This window comes from Schistocerca americana, chromosome 2 (genome assembly GCF_021461395.2).
Source record: "Schistocerca americana isolate TAMUIC-IGC-003095 chromosome 2, iqSchAmer2.1, whole genome shotgun sequence".
Lineage (NCBI taxonomy): Eukaryota > Metazoa > Arthropoda > Insecta > Orthoptera > Acrididae > Schistocerca > Schistocerca americana.
The window spans coordinates 886,802,922-886,827,744 of record NC_060120.1 but is presented as its reverse complement, the minus strand read 5'-3'; the positions used below and the strand labels follow the sequence as shown (position 1 = coordinate 886,827,744).

At 43.0% G+C, this 24,823-nt stretch overlaps 1 protein-coding gene across 1 annotated transcript; it reads right to left on the bottom strand.

Annotated features, from left to right (window-relative positions):
* Positions 1-1,183: 1,183 nt before the first annotated feature.
* On the bottom strand, positions 1,184-23,800 carry LOC124595718 (apolipoprotein D-like). Its single transcript, XM_047134585.1, has 3 exons — positions 23,668-23,800; positions 3,993-4,251; positions 1,184-1,474 (listed from the first exon to the last, which is right to left on the bottom strand). The coding sequence occupies exons 1-3, from the start codon at positions 23,788-23,790 to the stop codon at positions 1,242-1,244; spliced, it is 615 nt and encodes a 204-aa protein (XP_046990541.1). The 5' UTR covers positions 23,791-23,800; the 3' UTR covers positions 1,184-1,241.
* Between the last annotated feature and the right edge of the window lie 1,023 nt (positions 23,801-24,823).

The window sequence follows — 24,823 nt, the reverse complement described above, 5'->3', positions numbered from 1 at the left end:
ACACTTGGCGATTCTTCTACCTTGCCCGATTTAGGTTTTCTTGTGAATGTGATAATCACTCCCAAAAAAGTGATGAAAACATAAGAGTTTGTCACATAAACTGAAAATAAAAAATAAAAATTTTCACGCATTGGAAGATTTGAACCAAGGACCTTCCGTTCCGCACCTGCTCACGTTACCACGAGACCATGGCGCTCCTGCGTTCTTCCTGTCCTTGATGTTGCATATGTTCCCATGAACTACTCAGTTTGTATATTTTGCTTATTTTTTCACAGTTCCACACAACTTCTTCCTGTTTTCTCAATTGATCTGTGTTCAGTTTTTCAAGGCCTATCCACTGTGCCAACTTATAACTAAATCTGAGGGGGGTGCGATGGGGAGGTTCCCTTGTTAGTTCAGTTTTTTTCTCTCAGTAACATTCCTTATGCGTGCTCTTATTTACTGGAAGATTTGACCATTTATGGTTACAAGATTTGACTGTAATAATAACCGCTCACAGTAGTGTAAAATTTTGTTTCATATTTACAGCTTTTCTCTAGAATTCAAAGCTATAACTAGGATCTCGTTAAAGATAATACCATTACCTTCAGATTCGGAGAGCAGTCTAAAATTATAAAGGCACTGTCTGGCAGGAAAGGTGTTCTGAGTGACCAGGATCAATATCTTTGTTCCTTTGTTGTTGCAGTAAGATAAAGCAGTCAGACTTCCAGAAACTGATCCAACTGAGAATGATGTATTTGAGACGTTTAATATAATCAAAACATTGGTTATAAACGAGAACAGGATTTATGCGTAAGTGTATACGCTCCCAGGTAGTGGGAATCACTGACTGAGACTTTCATAAATGGAACTCGTTTCCTACAAAGTACCTTGGATTTATATAAAAACGTCTAATAATACTTCGCTAATGGTTCAAATGGCTCTGAGCACTATGGGACTTAACATCTGAGGTCATCAGTCCCCTAGAACGTAGAACTACTTAAACCTAACTAACCTAAGGACATCACACACATCCATGCCCGAGGGAGGATTCGAACCTGTGACCGTAGCGGTCGCGCGGTTCCAGACTGAAGCGCCTAGAACCGCTCGGCCACCCCGGCCGGCGCTTCGCTAATATTAAATATAGAAGAAATTTAATAATATTATGAGTAGCTAGGTTTAGAACATTGTGAATATCTTTCACTTCAATCGTAGTGGTTTTATTCATGCAAGGTAGGTTTGTACAAGCTGTCAATCCCCGTTTAGCAGCCAACATTTTCGGCGTCTCTAAACTTGTCAATATCTGCGTCACCACCGCTGGCGATCGACTTTAGAAGCTGCAGCTCTTCTTTGGGCATCGACGGCTGACGAGACAGCACATCGACGAAGAAAATTCGCCGAAATTCGTCGTCGCGCGGGTCGTAAAACACGAGGCACATTTGCGTCACTGCGTAGCTGGTGTAGTCAGTGGACAGTATCTGGTGCTGCAGTGTTGCTGAAAAACAAATATACGGTATCTGTTTGTTACAGATGACATACTGAGGGGCCAAAGGTAGCCACTTAACATTTGTGTTAGCTAGGCTGCAGAAACCACCTCCATAGTCTCTAGTGGCACAAGGCAATAAAAGAAAAGACGATATGGGGAAAAATCTTCCTATACCAACTCTTGCGAAATGGGCAAGCCAAGATTTGTTTTCGTTTCCTCTTTGTCTGGGTAGGTGAACATAAAGACGAAAGATATCACTGAAATGGGTGTGACGGAACAGGAGGTTTCTCTCTTTGGGTCAATAGGCTGGCTTCACTATCGTGTGGATGAAGAATGAGTTTCTTCGACTCGTTATCCACACCTAGGTTATCCACTTACTACTTCAGAGTAGGAATTGTTTGCCAATAATGTCAACATTTGGTGTGCTGGAAAGTCATCGTCGTCAAAATGTTATCACGTAACTGGTACCACTCTGCATATGCTCAACCTAAAATTGTTTTAGCGCGAGGAGTCAACATCCCGTGTCACGTGTTTTCTATGAGTCTGTTGCCAATTAACTTTTTAGCTACTCTCACAGTACTGGTTTTTCTGGCCTTATCGCGAATCTTCAAAATGTTCAAATTTGTGTGAGTTCCGAAGAGACCAAACTGCTTAGGTCATCGGTCCCTAGACTTACACACTACTTAAACTAACAACAACACACACACACCGATGCCCGAGGGAGGACTCGAACCTCCGGTGGGAGGGATCGCGCAGTCCCTAACATGACGCCTGAAACTACGCGCGCCCATCCCGCGAGGCCGGGAATCTCACTGGATCGGCATATTAATCTAGGTTTGGAAATGTTAGTTGTAGAGGGTGGCCGGATGGTCATACTGTCTACACCCTTTTCTCGCACGACGGCATTTATGTCCCACATGGGTCTGCGTCTAGTGTTGCCCCACACGAAAGTGTGAGATAGTCTCAGAAGAATTCGTCAGTAGTGAAACCGGGACACTAAGTGGGTACCAGCCCGCTTATCACTAGACGTATGTGATATCGACCTAAAAACAACATCCAAGCCTTTCAGTACGCCCTTGTAGTTAATTCGCAGGACTGATTCGTTCTGGGGCCGCTGCGTCTCGCTAAATCCCGAAAGCAGCGTACTAACGCGCACGCTGCTATCCTGGCAGATGCAGTACCCATTTTAATAGTGTCCGACCTCTCTAGCTGAAATTCTGTGTCGATGCAGTGTTTAGTACGGAACTTTGGGCTCCAAGCATCTCACATCAATCAGAGAAACACCCCTCCACAGGTTTCTTCTAAAATGTCCCAACTTCCCAATATCTGAATTATTTTCATAATGATTCGTACCTTTATCCTTAATTTTTTTGTGAATCTGCTAATACATCTACTTAGTCTGCTGCAGTGAATGTGATAGAGTGGCGTACAAAAGCAGCTTAATCTTTTACTAGCGATGTCGGGAGAAACTGGTCTCAAATGCGAATGGTGGACGTGATGACGTGACAGCAGTTTATTCTTTCCCCACAGACAGACATTCCCACTGAAAGGTGTTGATTACCAGAAAGGACGCGCTAAGTATTTTGTAAGAATCAGGAGAACGGCTTTGGCAGTACGACTCCTCTGCCACTGGACTTCAGGCCAGGTTAACTCTAGCAATACCAACGCCACAACGCGCTACCAGGAGGGGGAAGGGCCGGCGGGAAGTATTTAATGCTCGCCCGGGAAAAAAATTCGTTACTTGTTGTAGAAATACCTCAGCAACGTCCCTTGTAAAGAGGTACTAATTTGTAAGTAGGGCCCAAAGCCTAAAAATACCTTTTAGCATATTGTTAGTAATACCAACTCACTTTGAATAACGTGTGGTACCGACTTTATGACCACCACAAACAATTTGAAAAAGAAAATTTCGTTCATAGTTTCTGACTTAGTCATGTGATATTCATGTGCAAGCGAGCTCAGAACGTGATATACTGAATACGACATACACTGGAGCAAGTGACAGCTGCTGCTGAGACTTAAATTTTCAGGTCAAGTTTGACTTAAAAATTTAAAACATATATGGAATCTAGTAGAAGAATTTATTAAAAACAATAAATATTCTTTTTTCAAAATTTTAAAATATAAACTAACTCAAGAGGCACAGGTTATCTTCGCCCCCTCCCCTTGATGTATTGAGGGATCAGGCTTCCTGCGGTAGGAAAGAAACATCCTTTCGCTAAGCCGGTGTCTCATCGGAAACACATTGCGTGCGCTATTTGCCTGCACCTGTTCAAGTTCTTCGTCATGAGGATACATCCACATAACAGAAGTCCTCGGCCACCATTACCGATGACTTTGAATGGAGCCCGCGACATAAGACCATTCGATTGGTTGTCGAAGATGCTTTCCCTAGATCCTGTACGCAGTGCGCAACATAAACCTGTATTGTTTAGAGGGATGTGAACGTGTCTGCGCTCTGTAGTGTTACGTTACTATTACTGTGTCATCAGAAGGAGTAACTGCTTGTGTGTATCGAGATACTTACGGTACCATTCGGTCTCGTTCATCATGAGAACACACACTGATACCGCACTTCCCTTTCCAGGCGGCCCGGGGGGTCCAGCAGGAACACACCGCATCTCCATGTTCGTCTGTTCAGTTTCCTTTTTTATTTTCACTGTAAGTTCCACTTGAGGCTCTTCACCGCTCCAGGAAGGATTGTAGTTCAATTGTAGACACATCTTTTCTTCCGGCCCGAATGGTACATTCATATATTGAGACACCAGGTACCAGTCACCCTGGAACTACAATAACACAAAAAATTGTAAAACAAAGGGCGTGGTAGGTAGGAACAGAGTTAGTTGCAGGCATTTACCAGAAATAGATACTTGTGAGTGGAAATACTGACAAGGTGCTAGGTGATAAGTTCAAGCAGAAATTTTTACAATGGACCTAACAATGTTTAGAAAGTGCAGATTAAATACCAGTACAGTTCATGACGGCGTCTTTGTTGCTGGTAGAAGTAGCAAAATTGAAATACACAGTTCCTGTGAGTTAGTATGGATAGAGGTTATACTTCACAATCCATCAACTCCGGTGATACAGTTTCTGAGCGGTCCAAACAAAACTTAATCTCATTACAAATAAGTGTTCCATTTACACAATTATAGCTACTGGTGACTTTAATCCACCCTCGATTTGTTGGTGAAAATACGTATTCAGCCCCAGTGGTAGGAATTAAAGATTGTCAAAAATTGTGGTAGCTGCTTTCTCCGAAAATTATTTTCAGTTTTTGGTTCAGGAGCGCTCTTGAAGTTTAAATGGTTACGAGAACGTGTTTGATCCCTTAACAACAAATAATACTGGGCAAATTGAGAGAAAAATGAAGGACACGGGAATAAGTGACACTAGGTCGTTGTAGCGAGACCAACCACCACAACATCCAAATCCACAAAAAGTAAACGCAAAATATACCTATTCAAGGAAGCAGATAAAAATTCGTTTCACGTCTTCCGAAGCGACTCTCCACTCTCTCACAACTATGTAAGTGTAGACGAGACATGACTTAAATTCAAAGAAATAGAATCTGAGGCGTTTGAGAGCTTTATATCAAATAAATTAATAAAAGATGGTGATGATCCTCCAAGATACACAAAACAGTTTATAATACTGTTGCTGAAACAATTAAAAAAGCATGCCAAATAAAAAAAAGCAAAGCCGCAAAAATTTCAAGGTTCCCGATGTTTTACTGAAGCTCGAAACTTCAAAGCTAGATGCACTTAATAGCTTCCACAACGAAATTTTGTCTCAAAAATTGAATGGAAATTCAAAGATAATCTGGTTCTGTCTAAAGAACACCAGCAGCAAGATATAGTCATTACATTCATTGTGCGATACCACTGTAATCTCAGCGAAGACAGCGCCACTAAAGCGGAGTTATTCAACACAGTTTTCCGAAATTCCTTCACCAAAGCAGACGAAGTAAATATTCCAGAATTCGAATCGAGAACAGCTGCCAAGGGTGTAGCGAAGCAGCTTAAAGCAATAAAGGCAAGTCTTCCGGTCCAGATAGCAAACCAATAAATTTCCTTTCAGAGTATGGTGATTCAATAGCCGCATACTTAGCAATCATATACAGCCGCTCTCTCGGCGAATGATTCTTACCAAAAGACTGGAAAATTGCACAGGGCACACCAATAATCAAGAAAGAAAATAGGAGTAATCCACCGAATTACAGAGCTATATCACTAACGTCGATTTACAGTAGTATTTTGAAACATATAATGTTTTCGAACATTATCATTTATTTGTAACATAACGGTCTATTGGCACAAAGGCAACACGAATGGAGAAAATATCGTTCTTGTGAAACACAACTGGCTCCTTATTGACACGAAAATCAACAGAGGGTCTCGTATTGATTCGAGATTTCTAGATTTCCAGAAGACTTGTGACACCGTTCCTCTCAAGAGACTGTAACTAAATTGCGTACCTATGGGGTCTTGTTTCAGCTGTGCGACTAAATTCATGATTTACTCTCAGAAAGGTTACAGCAAGAAGTGGTCGACCGGAAATCATCGAGTAAAACACCAAAGTGATATCCGGCGTTCCGTAAGGAAGTGTTACAAGCCTTCGGCTCTTCATAATCTTCATAATTTAGAAAATAATCTGAGCAGTGCTCTTACATTGTACACTTCCTTACGAAACGTCGTATATCACTTTGGCGTTTTGCTCGATGATTTTCCGTCGATCACTGCGTACTATAACCTTTCTGCTAGTAAATCATGAATCCAGTCACACAACTGAAGCAAGACTCCATAGGCCCCTGCTCTTCATAATCTACATAAAAGATTTAGGATATGCCCTTAGATAGATTGCATGTGATGCTGTCATCTACGGTGATGTAATGTCATCAGATGATCAAAACGAATTGTAAGATGATTTAGATATGATATCTGTATGGTGCAAAAACTGACAACTGACTCTAAATATGAAAAGTGTAACAATACTCTAAAATCGGTCGGGCTAGCGACTTGTATGCGATTTCCTTTATACAGGGTGTTACAAAAAGGTACGGCCAAACTTTCAGGAAACATTCCTCACACACAAAGGATGAAAATATGTTATGTGGACATGTGTCCGGAAACGCTTACTTTCCATGATAGAGCTCATTTTATTACTTCTCTTCAAATCCCATTAATCATGGAATGGAAACACACAGCAACAGAACGTACCAGCGTGACTTCAAACACTTTGTTACAGAAAATGTTCAAAATGACCTCCGTTAGCGAGGATACATGCATCCACCCTCCGTCGCATGGAATCCTTGATGCGCTGATGCAGCCCTGGAGAATGGCGTATTGTATCACAGCCGTCCACAATACGAGCACGAAGAGTCTCTACATTTGGTAGCGGGGTTGCGTAGACAAGAGCTTTCAAATGCCCCCATAAATGAAAGTCAAGAGGGTTGAGGTCAGGAGAGCGTGGAGGCCATGGAATTGGTCCGCCTCTACTAATCCATCGGTCACCGAATCTGTTGTTGAGAAGCGTACGAACACTTCGACTGAAATGTGTAGGAGCTCCATCGTGCATGAAACACATGTTGTGTCGTACTTGTAAAGGCACATGTTCTAGCAGCACAGGTAGAGTATCCCGTATGAAATCATGATAACGTGCTCCATTGACCGTAGGTGGAAGAATATGGGGCCCAATCAAGACATCACCAACAATGTCTGCCCAAACGTTCACAGAACATCTGTGTTGATGACGTGATTGCACAATTGCGTGCGGATTCCCGTCAGCCCACACATGTTGAGTGTGAAAATGTACAATTTGATCAAGTTGGAATGAAGCCTCATCCGTAAAGAGAAAGTTTGCACTGAAATGAGTATTGACACATTGTTGGATGAACCATTCGCAGAAGTGTACCCGTGGAGGCCAATCAGCTGCTGATAGTGCCTGCACACGCTGTACATGGTACGGAAACAACTGGTTCTCCCGTAGCACTCTCCATACAGTGACGTAGTCAACGTTACCTTGTACAGCAGCAACATCTCTGACGCTGACATTAGGGTTATCGTCAACTGCACGAAGAATTGCCTCGTCCATTGCAGGTGTCCTCGTCGTTCTAGGTCTTCCCCAGTCGCGAGTCATAGGCTGGAATATTCCGTGCTCCCTAAGACGCCGATCAATTGCTTCGAACGTCTTCCTGTCGGGAAACCTTCGATCTGGAAATCTATCTCGATACAAACGTACCGCGCCACGGCTATTGCCCCGTGCTAATCCATACATCAAATGGGCATCCGCCAACTCCGCATATGTAAACATTGCACTGACTGCAAAACCACGTTCATGATGAACACTAACCTGTTGACGCTACGTAGTGATGTGTTTGATGCTAGTACTGTAGAGCAATGAGTCGCATGTCAACACAAGCACCGAAGTCAACATTACCTTCCTTCAACTGGGCCAACTGGCGGTGAATCGAGGAAGTACAGTACATACTGACGAAACTAAAATGAGCTCTAACATGGAAATTAAGCGTTTCCGGACAGATGTCCACATAATATCTTTTCTTTATTTGTGTGTGAGGAATGTTTCCTGATAGTTTGGGAGTACCTTTTTGTAACACCCTGTATATAAATTATACTCGCCCAGAATCCTTCCAGTTAATTTAAATCTTCCACATGTCTTCCCAAATACCGATTCTATGTGATTTCCAATTTTGTGTACGTGAATATATATACAATTTGACGTGCTTAGTATGTTCACCACTTTCCTTGTAATCATATATTGTCTCGTATCTTCGATTTGTCGTAGTCATTGTCTTATATTTATCTACATTTGACGGTTTCTGTTAGTCACTACATCGAGTGACAAGTTTGTCCTTGTCTTTTTGTATTTTCTTCCAAACACGCAATCGTCCTGTAGATGACAGCATGGTCAGCCGCAGTCTTATGTTGCCTCTGATAGTGTATGATAATTCGCTTCTACATCTACATCTACATTTATACTCCGCAAGCCACCCAACGGTGTGTGGCGGAGGGCACTTTACGTGCCACTGTCATTACCTCCCTTTCCTGTTCCAGTCGCGTATGGTTCGCGGGAAGAACGACTGTCTGAAAGCCTCCGTGCGCGCTCTAATCTCTCTAATTTTACATTCGTGATCTCCTCGGGAGGTATAAGTAGGGGGAAGCAATATATTCGGTACCTCATCCAGAAACACACCCTCTCGAAACCTGGCGAGCAATCTACACCGCGATGCAGAGCGCCTCTCTTGCAGAGTCTGCCACTTGAGTTTATTAAACATCTCCGTAACGCTGTCACGGTTACCAAATAACCCTGTGACGAAACGCGCCGCTCTCCTTTGGATCTTCTCTATCCCCTCCGTCAAACCGATCTGGTACGGATCCCACACTGATGAGCAATACTCAAGTATAGGTCGAACGAGTGTTTTGTAAGCCACCTACTTTGTTGATGGACTACATTTTCTAAGCACTCTCCCAATGAATCTCAACCTGGTACCCGCCTTACCAACAATTAATTTTGTATGATCATTCCACTTAAAATCATTCCGCACGCATGCTCCCAGATATTTTACAGAAGTAACTGCTACCAGTGTTTGTTCCGCTATCATATAATCATACAATAAAGGATCCTTCTTTCTATGTATTCGCAATACATTACATTTGTCTATGTTAAGGGACAGTTGCCACTCCCTGCACCAAGTGCCTATCCGCTGCAGATCTTCCTGCATTTCGCTACAATTTTCTAATGCTGCAACTTCTCTGTATACTACAGCATCATCCGCGAAAAGCCGCATGGAACTTCCGACACTATCTACTAGGTCATTCATATATATTGTGAAAAACAATGGTCCCATAACAATCCCCTGTGGCACGCCAGAGGTTACTTTAACGTCTGTAGATGTCTCTCCATTGATAACAACATGCTGTGTTCTGTTTGCTAAAAACTCTTCAATCCAGCCACACAGCTGGTCTGATATTCCGTAGGCTCTTACTTTGTTTATCAGGTGACAGTGCGGAACTGTATCGAACGCCTTCCGGAAGTCAAGAAAAATAGCATCTACCTGGGAGCCTGTATCTAATATTTTCTTGGTCTCATGAACAAATAAAGCGAGTTGGGTCTCACACGATCGCTGTTTCCGGAATCCATGTTGATTCCTACATAGTAGATTCTGGGTTTCCAAAAACGACATGATACTCGAGCAAAAAACATGTTCTAAAATTCTACAACAGATCGACGTCAGAGATATAGGTCTATAGTTTTGCGCATCTGCTCGACGACCCTTCTTGAAGACTGGGATTACCTGTGCTCTTTTCCAATCATTTGGAACCTACCGATCCTCTAGAGACTTGCGGTACACGGCTGTTAGAAGGGGGGCAAGTTCTTTCGCGTACTCTGTGTAGAATCGAATTGGTAACCCGTCAGGTCCAGTGGACTTTCCTCTGTTGAGTGATTCCAGTTGCTTTTCTATTCCTTGGACACTTATTTCGATGTCAGCCATTTTTTCGTTTGTGCGAGGAATTAGAGAAGGAACTGCAGTGCGGTCTTCCTCTGTGAAACAGCTTTGGAAAAAGTTTTTTAGTATTTCAGCTTTACGCGTGTCATCCTCTGTTTCAATGCCATCATCACCCCGGAGTGTCTGGATATGTTGTTTCGAGCCACTTACTGATTTAACGTAAGACCAGAACTTCCTAGGATTTTCTGTCAAGTCGGTACATAGAATTTTACTTTCGAATTCACTGAACGCTTCACGCATAGCCCTCCTTACGCTAACTCTGACAATTGTGTATTGAGAAATTTACATGTTCTGTTAGATTTATTCGGAAGACAAATGATTTTCTTTCGTTTTTGCAGAACATCCGCCTTGCAGTGTAACATAATGAGGTCCATCAATCAACTACTCTTGGAACCAATTAGAGATCAATCACTTATCCGGGAAAGTACTCTCCGTACGATCGTATATTAGACAGTAGTTGACGAAATGTATTCAGAAATTGAAGAAAATGGAATCTTCGTAATGATCTACATCCATTGGTTCCTGGATGTTGTGTATGAATAACAAAAGCTGTGAACTCACTGCCGGCCTTTGGTGGCCGTGCGGTTCTAGGCGCTTCAGTCTGGAACCGCGTGACCGCTACGGTCGCAGGTTCGAATCCTGCTTCGGGCATGTGTGTGATGTCCTTAGGTTAGTTAGGTTTAAGTAGTTCTAAGTTCTAGGGGACTGATGACCACAGCAGTTGAGTCCCATAGCGCTCAGAGCCATTTTTTTGTAAACTCACTCATGCGTTTTTCTTACACCCATGCTGAGTAATTTTTTGTCATCAGTCTTCTGACTACCAATTACACTCATTTGCTATCTCATCAATCCACTAGATTCTCGTCATCCTTCTCCAGCACCAGATGCTCTGCTCCTAGCACACATTCTTAGAAACTAGTAGACTACATTGGCTAAGGATTTCCTCTTCGGCAGTGACAGTCTGCTTGCTATATTCCCAGTTTTGATGTTAAGTTAATCACATATCTGTTTGTGCTACTCCACCTTACTTTCATCTCTCTTCGGCTTAATCTCAGTGTTCTCATGAGACTTTTCATTTAATTCAACAGGTCCTGCAATTCAGCCTCACTTTCACTGAAGAGAATAATTTCATCAGCGAAGCTTTCCACATCTTTTCCTCCTAAATTTTAACCTCTCTCCTGAACATTTATTTCCTTTCCACCATTGCTTCTTCGATGTTTCGGCTGAAGAGTATTGCCTGAAGACTGCATGCCTCCCTTATGCGCTTTATACTTTGAGCACTCCGTTTATGGTCAGTATTCGTTTTCCCTCTTGATTCTAATGTGTTTTACATTACCCTCTTTCCTTACAGCTGACACCTGCTTTCCTGAATGTGTTGAACTTTTTTTTACTGTTTTGAAGTGTTCAATGCTTATTCTCTATCAATATTCTTTGATTATTTATGAGTCTTGTCTGCAATATCAAGAGCTGTGTCAGAACTTAAAGCCAAGCCGATCGTCAGCTAACAGATACTATTTTTTCCGAGCTAGATTTAACGTGAAATTCAAAGCACTGGACAGTTGAGCGTTTCCCACGTTAATAAACATTGCCAGTCGTGAAAGAAGTGATAAGTGACAGATAAATATCTTAGAAATCAACAGCAATTGTACAGTAACCTTCAAGTGCTTAGTCTTGCGTTGAGCCCCTGAGCCGCCCAATGTACAAGTACAGAAAAGAAGTCAAGTGGATCTTGGTTCCTTGCCGCTTTGACCGAGCCGTTCTAGGCACTTCAGTCCGGAACCGCGTTGTTGCTACTGTCGCAGGTTCGAATCCTGCCTCGGCCATGGATGTGTGTGATGTCCTTAGGTTAGTTGGGTTTAAGTAGGTCTATGTCTAGGGGACTGATAGTGCTTAGAGCCATTTTTTGGATCTCCGTTCGTAACTAGGTGATTCGAGACTGAGGGAACATACTTAACAAATATGCCAGGCCGGCATTGGCCTGGGAAACAATGGGAAACCTAAATTTAGATAGCTAGTAACAGATATGTGCCAGTCCAGAGCTCAACCATTGTGCCAAGTCGCTCGCTCTGAATGACTGACCAGTTACCTGTCACAAAGTTCACATTGCTGCCCTCATCTCCGTGCTGATGTTTTGTTATGGAGCGCTATAAATGTAAACCTCTCATTACTTACAATGACTTTAATTATTAACAGTATCTTCGAGACACTGTAACAAATTATTAAGCTTAAGAAGTGAAAAAATTAAATTAGCACCTTCTTTGAAACAGGGATTGGACAAAGACATGGAAACAGCACGAGATACTGATAACTAACCTAATTGCAGATGCTAGCCAAACCCACTAGTGACGTCATTTTATTTGACCGCGAATGGCCCCTGTGCAGTGACCTCAATGTGGTGCTAGCGTCGTTCGTTGTCAGGTTCTGTACAGTCGTGAGCGGATTATACTGGAACTCGCAAGTGAATTCGGACGTGCGCAAATTGTTGGTGCTCATATGGTGGGGTTCTGTAGCCAGCAGCGTCGAAGTGATTGGAGTTTCAAGAGCCGCCTTGTCGAAAATTTATACCTTATACAGGTAAGGTGGAAAGATATCTTGTGGTAAGTCACAGTGCGGAAGAAAGTGTGTGTTAAGTGACCGTAACGGCCGGTCGCTGAACAGGTTTGTGACGAAAAATAATAGCACAACAGCTGCAAAAGTCACTGCAGAAGTCCATGTCCCGATCGCGAATCCTATCAGCAAGAAAACAGCACGAAGGGAACTTCATAAACAGGGAATTGCAGGGCGAGCTAGAATTCCAGAACCACTCATCAGTAGCGCTAAGGTCCATAAAAAGAAAACGTGATGCCGAAGTCATAAATCCTGGACTGTGTGAGAATGGAAGAAAGCCACTTCCTGGATTAGTCTTGTTTTACACTGTTTCTAGCTTCTGGCCAAATTTAAGTCACAAGAGTGAAAGATGGTAGAGTTTCTGTGATGATTTGGGTTACTACACTCCTGGAAATTGAAATAAGAACACCGTGAATTCATTGTCCCAGGAAGGGGAAACTTTATTGACACATTCCTGGGGTCAGATACATCACATGATCACACTGACAGAACCACAGGCACATAGACACAGGCAACAGAACATGCACAATGTCGGCACTAGTACAGTGTATATCCACCTTTCGCAGCAATGCAGGCTGCTATTCTCCCATGGAGACGATCGTAGAGATGCTGGATGTAGTCCTGTGGAACGGCTTGCCATGCCATTTCCACCTGGCGCCTCAGTTGGACCAGCGTTCGTGCTGGACGTGCAGACCGCGTGAGACGACGCTTCATCCAGTCCCAAACATGCTCAATGGGGGACAGATCCGGAGATCTTGCTGGCCAGGGTAGTTGACTTACACCTTCTAGAGCACGTTGGGTGGCACGGGATACATGCGGACGTGCATTGTCCTGTTGGAACAGCAAGTTCCCTTGCCGGTCTAGGAATGGTAGAACGATGGGTTCGATGACGGTTTGGATGTACCGTGCACTATTCAGTGTCCCCTCGACGATCACCAGTGGTGTACGGCCAGTGTAGGAGATCGCGCCTCACACCATGATGCCGGGTGTTGGCCCTGTGTGCCTCGGTCGTATGCAGTCCTGATTGTGGCGCTCACCTGCACGGCGCCAAACACGCATACGACCATCATTGGCACCAAGGCAGAAGCGACTCTCATCGCTGAAGACGACACGTCTCCATTCGTCCCTCCATTCACGCCTGTCGCGACACCACTGGAGGCGGGCTGCACGATGTTGGGGCGTGAGCGGAAGACGGCCTAACGGTGTGCGGGACCGTAGCCCAGCTTCATGAAGACGGTTGCGAATGGTCCTCGCCGATACCCCAGGAGCAACAGTGTCCCTAATTTTCTGGGAAGTGGCGGTGCGGTCCCCTACGGCACTGCGTAGGATCCTACGGTCTTGGCGTGCATCCGTGCGTCGCTGCGGTCCGGTCCCAGGTCGACAGGCACGTGCACCTTCCGCCGACCACTGGCGACAACATCGATGTACTGTGGAGACCTCACGCCCCACGTGTTGAGCAATTCGGCGGTACGTCCACCCGGCCTCCCGCATGCCCACTATACGCCCTCGCTCAAAGTCCGTCAACTGCACATACGGTTCACGTCCACGCTGTCGTGGCATTCTACCAGTGTTAAAGACTGCGATGGAGCTCCGTATGCCACGGCAAACTGGCTGACACTGACGGCGGCGGTGCACAAATGCTGCGCAGCTAGCGCCATTCGACGGCCAACACCGCGGTTCCTGGTGTGTCCACTGTGCCGTGCGTGTGATCATTGCTTATACAGCCCTCTGGCAGTGTCCGGAGCAAGTATGGTGGGTCTGACACACCGGTGTCAATGTGTTCTTTTTTCCATTTCCAGGAGTGTATGTTGTGGTATTCCATGCACTATATGGTTAAGTTTCATGTTCGCATTACAGTTAATAATTATGAGACCACTCTGTCTGATCGGGTCCACCCCAATGTTTCTCCCCAGACGTGATTCTGTGTTCCAAGACAACAGGGCCCCTGTTCAGACAGTTTGCATGACTGATTTCGTGAGCAGGAGGATGAATTGTCCCATTCAGCCTGGCCACCACAGTTACCAGATCTGTTGTGGTCTAGTTTGGAAAGAGAGGTTCTTGATCGCTATTGTGAGTCCTTTTAGGAATTCTATTGCGGCATGGATAGTGTGTGGACACTGTATGTTGGAACTTTCAATTTTCTATGAAATTTTCGGGCCTTCAGTCTCCAGATATTATTAATGTTAATTCAGTAGTCATGAAGTGACTTGTTTTTAGTTACTGCGTTCCAAACTAACTCCTCTCAGAGAAGAATGTTTACGTGTGTTACAATAAACTTCATATTCATTTTCTACCAAGCTAATTTTACAGCGCTGCCTCCAACGGCCGCATCAGAACTATTCACAGAGTGTTAAAGCTTTCCGACACGGAAAGGCTACATGGCTCGATCCTCAAGTATTTTTAAACAAAGCTACCAAGAAAAATGTGCCACAGAGAACATCAGAGTGTACACCTCCATCATAGTTACTTGAACGTGACACTATTTCGCAGGAAGAATTGTACGAGATTCCCTTGAAAATCATACAGGACTCAAATTTATCCACTTGTACGTGACTGGAAGCTGTTTTGAATGCCAACGGGTTTCCTACATTGTATTGGGCATGGTAATGCGTCCCAAGCTTTCCTTGGTGCAGAAACGTTTGTGTCCACAAGACAGCGACGATTTAGGAAGCTTCGCTCGTGTGAAATTCAACTTGCCCTTTTCTCACAGGATATCTGACGGGTCATGGATGCAGGACAACATGTAGATTCGACTTTCTTAAATTTCTGAGAAGCTTTTGAGACGGTACCACGCTGTAAATTCTAAACGAAGATGCGAGGATGCGGAATAGGTTTCCAGCATGTGAGTTTTTCTTAGGCTCCTTAAGTAACAGAACCCAGTATGTTGTATTCAACGCCGAAGGCTCGTTAGAGACATGCTTACTGTTAGCAGGGACCCAGAGAAGTGTGACAGGATTGGTCCTGTTCCCTGTATACATAAATGATCTGACACGTAGGCTGAGCAGCAATCTGCGATTGTTTGGCGATGACGCTATGGTGCACGGGAAACTATCGTCGTTGAGTGAATGTAGAAGATTTCAGAATGACAAAGACAGAATACCTGTTGGGTGAGGCGAATTACAGCTAGCTCTAATTGTAGAGAAATATGAGTTGATGTAGCTGAGTAGGAGAAATAATCCCGCAATATTCGAATAATATGGTAGTGATCTGCTGTTCGACACAGTCACATCGATTAAATCTCAAAGAGAAACAGTACTGTATGAAATACAGCGAACACGTAAGGTCACAGTAGAGAAGGCGAATGGTTGACTTAATTTACGGCGAGAAATTCAGGAAATTATAGCTCAGCTATAATGAAACCACGTATAGAACACTTGCGAGATCTATTCTTCAGTACTGATCGATTTTTTGGGATTCCCGCCAGTTCGGATTGAAGGAAGAATCGAAGCAGTTAAGGGGGTATTGTACGTGAAATTCGTTGAAATTTGACATATTCTGTTTTCTACGCCATAATGTACTTTGGACTTTCCTAAACATTCTGGTATATAATACATAAAAATCAGGCAATTGTGAGACCTTCAAATAGTATTTTGAATGTTGACGTGTGAGTGGCAAATTTCGCGGCTACACATGTACTGCCACAGTTGAGCAGGTCATATCGTGGGAACTACACAGTCTAGAAGGCTGACAATTGCTTTTTCCTGTGCCTACTGCTACGTCTCAGAAGTTGGCATTACGAATAACAAAATCAGTCCTTTGTTTCTGATACTAGTTTTCGTTGAAAGTAGTGTGATTATCGGCTATTTCTGTAGTAAGCTAATTTTATTGATTTTTATACGTAATTAAAATGACTAAGCGTAAAAGTAACTTCAAGAAAGGCAAATCTGCGGGTAACAGATACGTGAGACCTGCATTTACTTCTGAAGTTCTTGAAAATACGTGTGCTAGCAGTGAAGGAAACCACGATAATGTTTCTGAAGTGGCCACGCCCCCTAGTGCACCGAAAAGAAATGGGTGACAGTGGTAAAAGTAATGATATTATGGATAACGTCATTACTGATTTGTAAATCCTTTCTGAAACTGTCTCTTTCTGTCTTTGTGATAGTGGATTTAAACTTTATGAAGATATTGAAGCTAGAATAGGTGTTGTGTCTAAATTAATTATTAAATGTCAGAAGCGCAAAAACGACAAAGCATTTCATACTTCATCAAAGTGTTCAGGTATGAAACTAATGTGTGACTGGTCTATGGCCTTAGATGTATTGGTAAGGTGCAGGGCTGGTAATGTTCTCTGCACTGCATTAAATTTGCCAAAACTGCCTTCTAAGTACACAAAATATGTGACAGCAATTGGGGACTCTATAAATGCTGTGGCTGAAGATTCGATGGTTGCTGCTGCATGAGAAGCTGTTGAACAAAATGAGGGTGACACAGACATCAGCAGTGCTGTGAATGGATCCTGCCAAAAGCGTGGGTTTGGTTCAAAAATGGTTTGTCACTGGAAAAGTTTTGGATTTTGAAGTTCTCAGTAAGTACTGCCAAGGTTGTACAGTGATCCACAAAAACAGATTACTTCATAAGCAGCATTGTATAAAAAATTATGATGGCGCAAGTCGAGGAATGGAGGTAAAAGGACCAGTTAACATTTTCCAGTGTCCACAGAAGGGGAGACGTGTCAGGTATACGAATTACTTAGGTGATGGAGACAGCAAGGCTTTCATTGCAGTACAAAACAGTAAGCCATATGATGCTCCTATACAAAAACTTGAGTGTGTAAGACATGTCAAGAAAAGAATGGGAACTCGTCTGCATAACCTAAAGAATAAGCTGGGTAACACAAAACTGTCTGATGGCAAGACAATAAAATGTGCTGGAAGACTAACGGACAAAGCATTTGATGAATTACAGGAATATTATGGCAAGGCCATTAGAGATAACTGTGACAATTTCTTTCATCGAATAACATCTGATGAAAAGGCATGTCAAGCTTTGTGTCCATATCCACGAGGCAAGCTGAATTTTCTGACACCCAGCATGAATTTACACATAAGCATTCTCTTCCTTTGGCACTAATGCAGGCAATCCAGCGTATTTACAAGATGGGCAAATCCTGAGTTACTAAGGAAGTGTGTACATAGGTTCAAATGGTTCAAATGGCTCTGAGCACTATGGGACTTAACATCTGTGGCCATCAGTCCCCTAGAACTTAGAACTACTTACTGATGGTAGAGACATGAAATCTTCACAGCATGCTAACTGTGAGATTCAACACATATGAAATTGGAATAATTAAAATATTCTGAGTTGTTTTGTTGTTACGTTAATTTATTTACAAAATTCTGACAAAAAATTGAGTGTTTAAAAAAAAGATCAATAAAATTTTAGTAAAAATTCTAGTTCAGTGTATCTAGAAAGGTGCTTTCAATAATTATGGGAAATTGTAAGTTGGTGTCTTAAAAAGTTTCCTAGATAATGGGTGACAAAATTCGATAATTTAACATTGGCGGCATAGGATATACAACGTCCCCTAAAGGGCGGTAGATTCGCTCAACACACGAATGTTACGAGGATTACTCGGGAACTCAAATGGAAGCCCCTGGAGGAAAGAGAGCGTTCTTTTCGCGGAACACTTGTTACAGGGTATTCACTCCCAAAAGAACGCCGAGAAAGGACCCAAATGAAAGGACTTTGCCCCAAGGGTTTTCTTTTCAAAAAAATTCACCGTTTTACCGAAAATACAACTACAGAATCGATTTGCAGCTCATAACATGACGGTCATTTTGTCTGATTGGTTTTATTTCTGGATTTTAACGATTTTTGCTTGTAAATCTCTAATCGTAGGAGCCAACGAATTTTATAATGTGTACAAAGATGTGCTCTGACAGCAGATTTTCATTGGATTAATGTCAGATCGCTTCCATATTTAGATTTCCTACGTGGAATTCTGTTACACGTTTGTCTGATGAAGACGGGGTTAGATCTGTCAAAACTGTGGATTGATTTACTGATCTCTAACCGTTGCTAAAGCGCAATTTTGTTCAAAATATTGCAATACAATTTTACTATACCAACAGACAAATTCGGGAAACAGATATGTGAGACTAAATAACTGAAATAATTTGAAAGGGCCATCATAAGATTTAACTGTGCCAAATTCGGTAATAAGGAATCATATAAAGTGTTGGATACATTCTGAGGAGACACACGCTCCAAAGATAGATGCATGAATTCGTCAGACAACTTGGACAAAGGTTAAGAGTCTAAAAAACATGATTTCTGTCTTTAACAATGGAAAACCACAGCTCTGAAATCGTAAGTGAGGCTCACTTACTTATTCTTCTGTACGATACAAGACAATGCAACAGTTCTACATAATATCACTAGATAAAGAGAGTAAAAGATCACAAATCTAATCTGAGTCAGCACTGCAAATCTCCAAAGTGTTTCAAAGGCCAAGAGTTATTTAAACATAAAAAAATACGATTAATATGGAAACACGGATCAGGCAGTTAGCCAAGATTTTAAAATTTAATGAAATTTGGCTTCTCTGTAGAGGCCACATATCAGAAGTATTAGGCTTTAATTACGGAATGGGGACCACTTTGTCATCTTTACGCACATCGACTGACGCTTCCAACGTGTGGGTTTCTGTCCAGATATCAAGGCGCTGGTGTAGTAGACCGATCACTACGGATGGCGGTGGTGCTTGCTCAATCGGCTGCAAGGTCTGACAAGGCTTAACACGTGGCCGACCAAACTGTACCAAGTTCTTTGAATAAAAAATGTGACAGGCGCATCTGAAGTTCAAATATCACATGTCCATCGGAGGCACTCAATAGCCAATGTACAAATTTCGATTACCAACAACTGCCCAAATAAGCCGAAAGGAGCGTAACTGCAAGTTCCATAACTGCTCTCCATCTACAGAGACGCTGAAAAACCATTTTGCACAATGCTTACGGCCGAGCTAACGAGGTTGTCGAACAAATTAGCCTGAGTACAAGTGCATCTTCAATTTAGAGACTTCAGTGGCATGTAGCGAGTAATCAACACAAAACAACAACATCCCCGGAACATTTTTCGCCTAGACGGCACTCAAAAGCGTGAAAAGCATATCCTAATAAGTATCTTTTTTAGTGATTAGAAATTAAAAGAAACTTCATAAATCCTTGAAACTACAAGCAGCTCAGAGTCTTGAGGGAACGTCTATCACAGATTGAAATACAGTGAAGTTCAGATACACGGAGAAGTAGCAAATGTGCCTCTAGCTTACAGTTTGCCCCGCTCGCGTCAGCACACTCTTAGGTAAAATAACACGCCCAGAAAAACAACCGTAACAACCCCACGAAGACGTAGTACACACTTTGTCTTACCAAAGCCCCGTAGACAACACTAAAATACATACATCAAAAAAAGTTTTGCATCATCTCGGTTCCGAGAATTCCGGAACCTGTACAGAAAATTGGGACAGAGATCAACATAAACATCATTTCCGCCCTTTTTATTGCTCAGGAAAACCACACATTGCATGTTGTACCACCATACAGCGCGATCTTCAGAGATGGTGGTCCAGATAGTTTTACACACAGGTACCTCTAATACCCAGCGGCCCGTCCTCTTGCTTTGATGCATGCCTGTATTCCTCGTGGTGTGCTATCCACAATTGGTCCAGATTTTCTCGCTCCTCAACGGCGATTCGGCGTAGATCCCTCAGAGTGGTTGGTGGGTCACGTCGTCCATTAACAGCCCTTTTCAGTCTATCCCAGGCATGTTCGATAGGGTTCAAGTCTGGAGTACATGCTGGCCACTCTAGTCGAGCGATGTCGTTATCCCGAAGGAAGTCATTCACAAGATGTGAACGATGGGGGCGCGAACTGACGTTCATGAAGACGAATGCCTTGCCAATATGCTGTCTATATGGTTGCACTATCGGTCGGAGGATGGCATTCACGTATCGTACAGCCATTACGGAGCCTTCCATGACCACCAGCGGCGTACGTCGGCCCCATATAATGCCAATCCAAAACATCAGGGAACCTCCACCTTGTTGCACACGCTGGACAGTGTGTCCAAGGCGGTCAGCCTGACCGGGTTGCCTCCAAACATGTCTCCGACGATTGTCTGGTTGAAGTTATATGCGACACTCATCAGTGAAGAGAACGTGATGCCAGTCCTGGGCGGTCCATTCGGCACGTTGTTGGGTCCATCTGTACCGTGCTGCATGTTGTCGTGGTTGCAAAGATGGACATCGCCATGAACTTCGGGAGTGAAGTTGCTCATCATGCAGCCTATTGCGCACAGTTTGACTCGTAACATGACGTCCTGTGGCTGCACGAAAAGCATTATTCAATATAGTGGCGTTGCTGTCAGGGTTCCTCCGATCCATAATCCGTAGGTAGCAGTCTCCACTGCAGTAATAGCACTTGGGCCGCCTGAGCGGGGCATGTCATCGCGAGTTACTGTCTCTCTGTATCTCCTCCACGTCCGAGCAATATCGCTTTGGTTCATACCGAGATGCCTGGACACTTCCCCTGTTGAGAGCCCTTCATGGCACAAAATAACAATCCGAGCGCGATCGAACCGCGGTATTGACCGTCTAGGCATGGTTGAACTACAGACAACATAAACCGTGTGCCTCCTTCCTGGTGGAATGCCTGGATATGATCGGCTATCGGACTCCCTCCGTCTAATAGAATCTGCTGATGTATGGTTGTTTACATCTTTGAACAGTTAAAGGGACTGTGTCTGTGATGCAATATACACAGTTAACGTCTATCTTCAGGACTTCTGGGAACCTGGGTGATGCAAAACTTCTGTCTGATGTGTGTATATCAGAGTACAAACACCTCACAGAAGTTCAGAGGTTACTTTCTCTCTCAGACAACCAGCAAGTTACAATTCAGGCAGAAGCGAGCACACAGCATGCAGCAAGAAAAGCAAACAGTAATTTTCTCTATGGTAGAAATCTTAACCTACAAGTCTGCCCAGAAACCATATCGGGAAAGGCGGAAGGATACTAAAACACTTGAGGCTAAGGCAACGTGTGGCAAATCCACCGCAGCAAAATAAACACAGCGACCATTCCAGCCCACTGCCAGACCCGCAGCAAAACACGGCAGCAGTCGCTGCACTGCACAGGCGAGTACGCCCGTTTTCAATCTACCTTTTTCGGACTGTACTCCACCGACTGCCGCTCGCTTTTCTCTTCACGACCCGGCTCATCTCGCTTCGGCCGAGCGCCACCCTGTTTCCTCGTTCGGCAGCCGACAAAAGATATCTTTTACCCGGAAATCGATCGGATCGAACCACCACGGCTCAACAGCATTAAGAAAATTTAGAGAACCCTCATCTGTAGCTCACTGCACAACGATTCTACTGCCACCAGCGCACATTTCGCGAAATAATCGGAAAGACAAGATAAAGTAAATTAAGGCTCGTATGGATGTTTGTAGACAGTCGTTTTCCTCTCTCTCAATTTGCAAGTGAAACAGGGAAGGGAATGACGAATAGAAGTACAAGATACTGTAGGGAAGCAGCATACTCACGCCTTATAAAATTCACATTAGTCTTTCCATTGTGTGCCAGGATAGTCCGCTGTAACTAGTTCTGACGTCATAAATGTTGCGCAATACTTTAAAAATCAAGTAAATAACCTGAAACGTTTCTAGCATGTCAGGAGTAATACTAAATCAATATGTGGTGAATATCAGTTCGATAACTTTAACCATTTTCGAAATTTGGACTTTTTCTGTAAATATCACTGGCGCAACAGAAAAGAGCTAGAAACTTAAAAATTTATATTTAGATTCCTTTTTCATAATAATTTAGTAGAAACAGTATTCTGGATATCACAAATTAAAATTTTAGTAGAAATTCATGATTTTCTTGTTTTTGTCTTAGAAATTAAGGAAGCAAGATAGATTAAGTAGGCGAATAAATAAGGCTAGGATGTTTAAATTTAAGTAGAAGGGAGATCCGCTATAGTCATAAAGATGTGAGAAATTTCAACTGAATAACTATAAAACTATAGCGATAGCGCATCTCCAAAGAGCAAGTTCAGAGCTCGTCTACTGCGTGTAGTGTAATTAAATTAATTCTCTCGCCGAAAATATTGGACTTAGCCACGTCAGACTTTTATTATGATTACTTACCTATGTGCTGATCGCACATTTAAATTAAGAGCTTCATCGGCCATCAGCAAAGGAAGCAATGACTTATACAATAACTAAAGGTGGTGCATTACTAGCCCAGCGGCTAGTCGGGAGAGCGGATTTGATCAGGCGTTCGCTTAGCCGTCCGCACCGCGGCTTTATATATAAACGCTGCGCGAGAAGAGAAGGCCCCAGTTCTCTCCAGATGCTGATTAGCGCACCACCTGTGCCGGGAGTCGCGTCGCGTCGGTATCATTGCTATAAACAGCCTCGGATGCCGTAATAAGTTACTTGGGATACGCGTAACCATGAAATCGGTTTCGAGTGAAGTGTTAATTGTGGGTTGACTTTAATGATCTATCTTCAGTTTACGTATGTCGTATTTTCACATGCCGCCGCAGGACAGACATTATACCATTATTTAGCATGGCGTTTGATGAACATTATCATCAAATTATGGCGAGCATTCACTTAAACAATTATTTTGAACAATTATAGTTGCATCAGCGCATTAGACTCTGAACTCCTCTCTTAGTTGGATTGTGAGGATTTATTTTGGTCTGTGACTTTCAGAATATAGTGAACATTTTAGAGAAAATGGTTTTTTGATTATGAATCCCAGACAATCTCATAATTCCTCAGAGCTATAAGCTGTAGCTATAAATGTATTTCTCAGATGAAGTGGGCACTAGGAATTCTAATTACAGGCTTCACGTTTTGCTAATCACTTTCTGGTTGCCAATATTGTAGTTTGAGAGCCAGTGTTGAGAACGGCAAACAACAGCATAAATAATAGGAACATTTTAATAACAATTATTCCATCTGGCACCCCACAATACCCTCAGTCGTAAACTATATGGTGGCTTGTAAATTGTTAGGTACTTGTAGGAATCTTTAGTTAAAAATAATATACGTCTCACCTTGTTGGCATCAAATGATTTCATCCCAAATGGTGGCGGACACATGTGATGCTTGTGGTCGTGCCCGATAGACACGGACGCTGTAGTGAGAATAATCGCTACCTTGTACAACACGGCCATCATTTGCAAGCACAACTGATGCCGAACTTTACTGTAGCGCTCTTATATGTACGAATCCTGCAAGACGGTTCACACGGTTTTTTGTCCTTTGCTGTCTACCGACAAAAGGAAGAAAACTCAACCGCTACTATGTGTGGTTCTTGTGCAACGCCTGAGGTGCTACGGTAAGGTCAGGTTGCGCAACGGAAAGCTTTGTTCTCTCCGCTCTTTAAGCAGAGGTGGCACTGACATCTTGACGTCTAACATGACGTGGTTAGTAATAATGGACGAAATGTGTGTTCCCATATATTGCTGGCGGTCGTGGAAGGTTCTAAAAACCATAAGTATCCCAAAAACAAATTAAAGTGATATCAAATATCTCACAAAGAACTCATTGGGTGTGAAGTCGCAAGCTCCATCTTTATTAAGGCTCGGTTGAAAGTGTTGTGGTAACAGTTATATCAGAAAAAATATAAGCTGCTGATAACTCGTCATGTGCTTCAGGAGGGCGACAGAAAGTGAGTGCACGGAAGGTAAAGAGATCAGCTTTCTATGATATTTATGTATCTTACTTCAGAAGATTGACACAGTTGATATTTAAGAAATCTTCAAAACACATCATTAACTTGCCTCATGAATATTTTATGAAAAATGACGCGCCACAGTGAACACAAAATTCGCACCATAGACATCGAAGGAGAACTACTTGGGAGTTACAAACCGTACAGCACATTCAACTAAGTATCCACTCTAAAGGAATGGTTATACTCGTAGAGCCATATTGGTGTAACTGTGTGATGAGAACTGATGGAATGTCATGGCATGCAATCGAATGCGAAAATGTCTGTTGTGGAACTAATGGTGAAACTGGGTGCCCTTTTAAGCCGTAGCTGCAGACAGTGCGATAATATGTTTTATAGGAACGGAAAAAACAAGCATTCAGAGACTGAATTTGATCAGTGGTTCCAGGTGGTATGAACTGCAATGTCACACACTTTTCAGGGGCGCAGTTTGCTCCAAAGGAATGTGATTTTTATACGCAGACCAGGAATCACGC

Bases quoted from the DNA above. Each gene is read 5' to 3' on its own strand.
- LOC124595718 (XM_047134585.1), bottom strand. From the start codon at position 23,790: ATGATGGCCGTGTTGTACAAGGTAGCGATTATTCTCACTACAGCGTCC. The intron at 4,252-23,667 runs GTGAGACGTATA...GTGTTATTGTAG, and splicing joins AATCATTTGATGCCAACAAG to TTCCAGGGTGACTGGTACCT. The intron at 1,475-3,992 runs GTAAGTATCTCG...TTTGTTTTTCAG, and splicing joins GAACGAGACCGAATGGTACC to CAACACTGCAGCACCAGATA.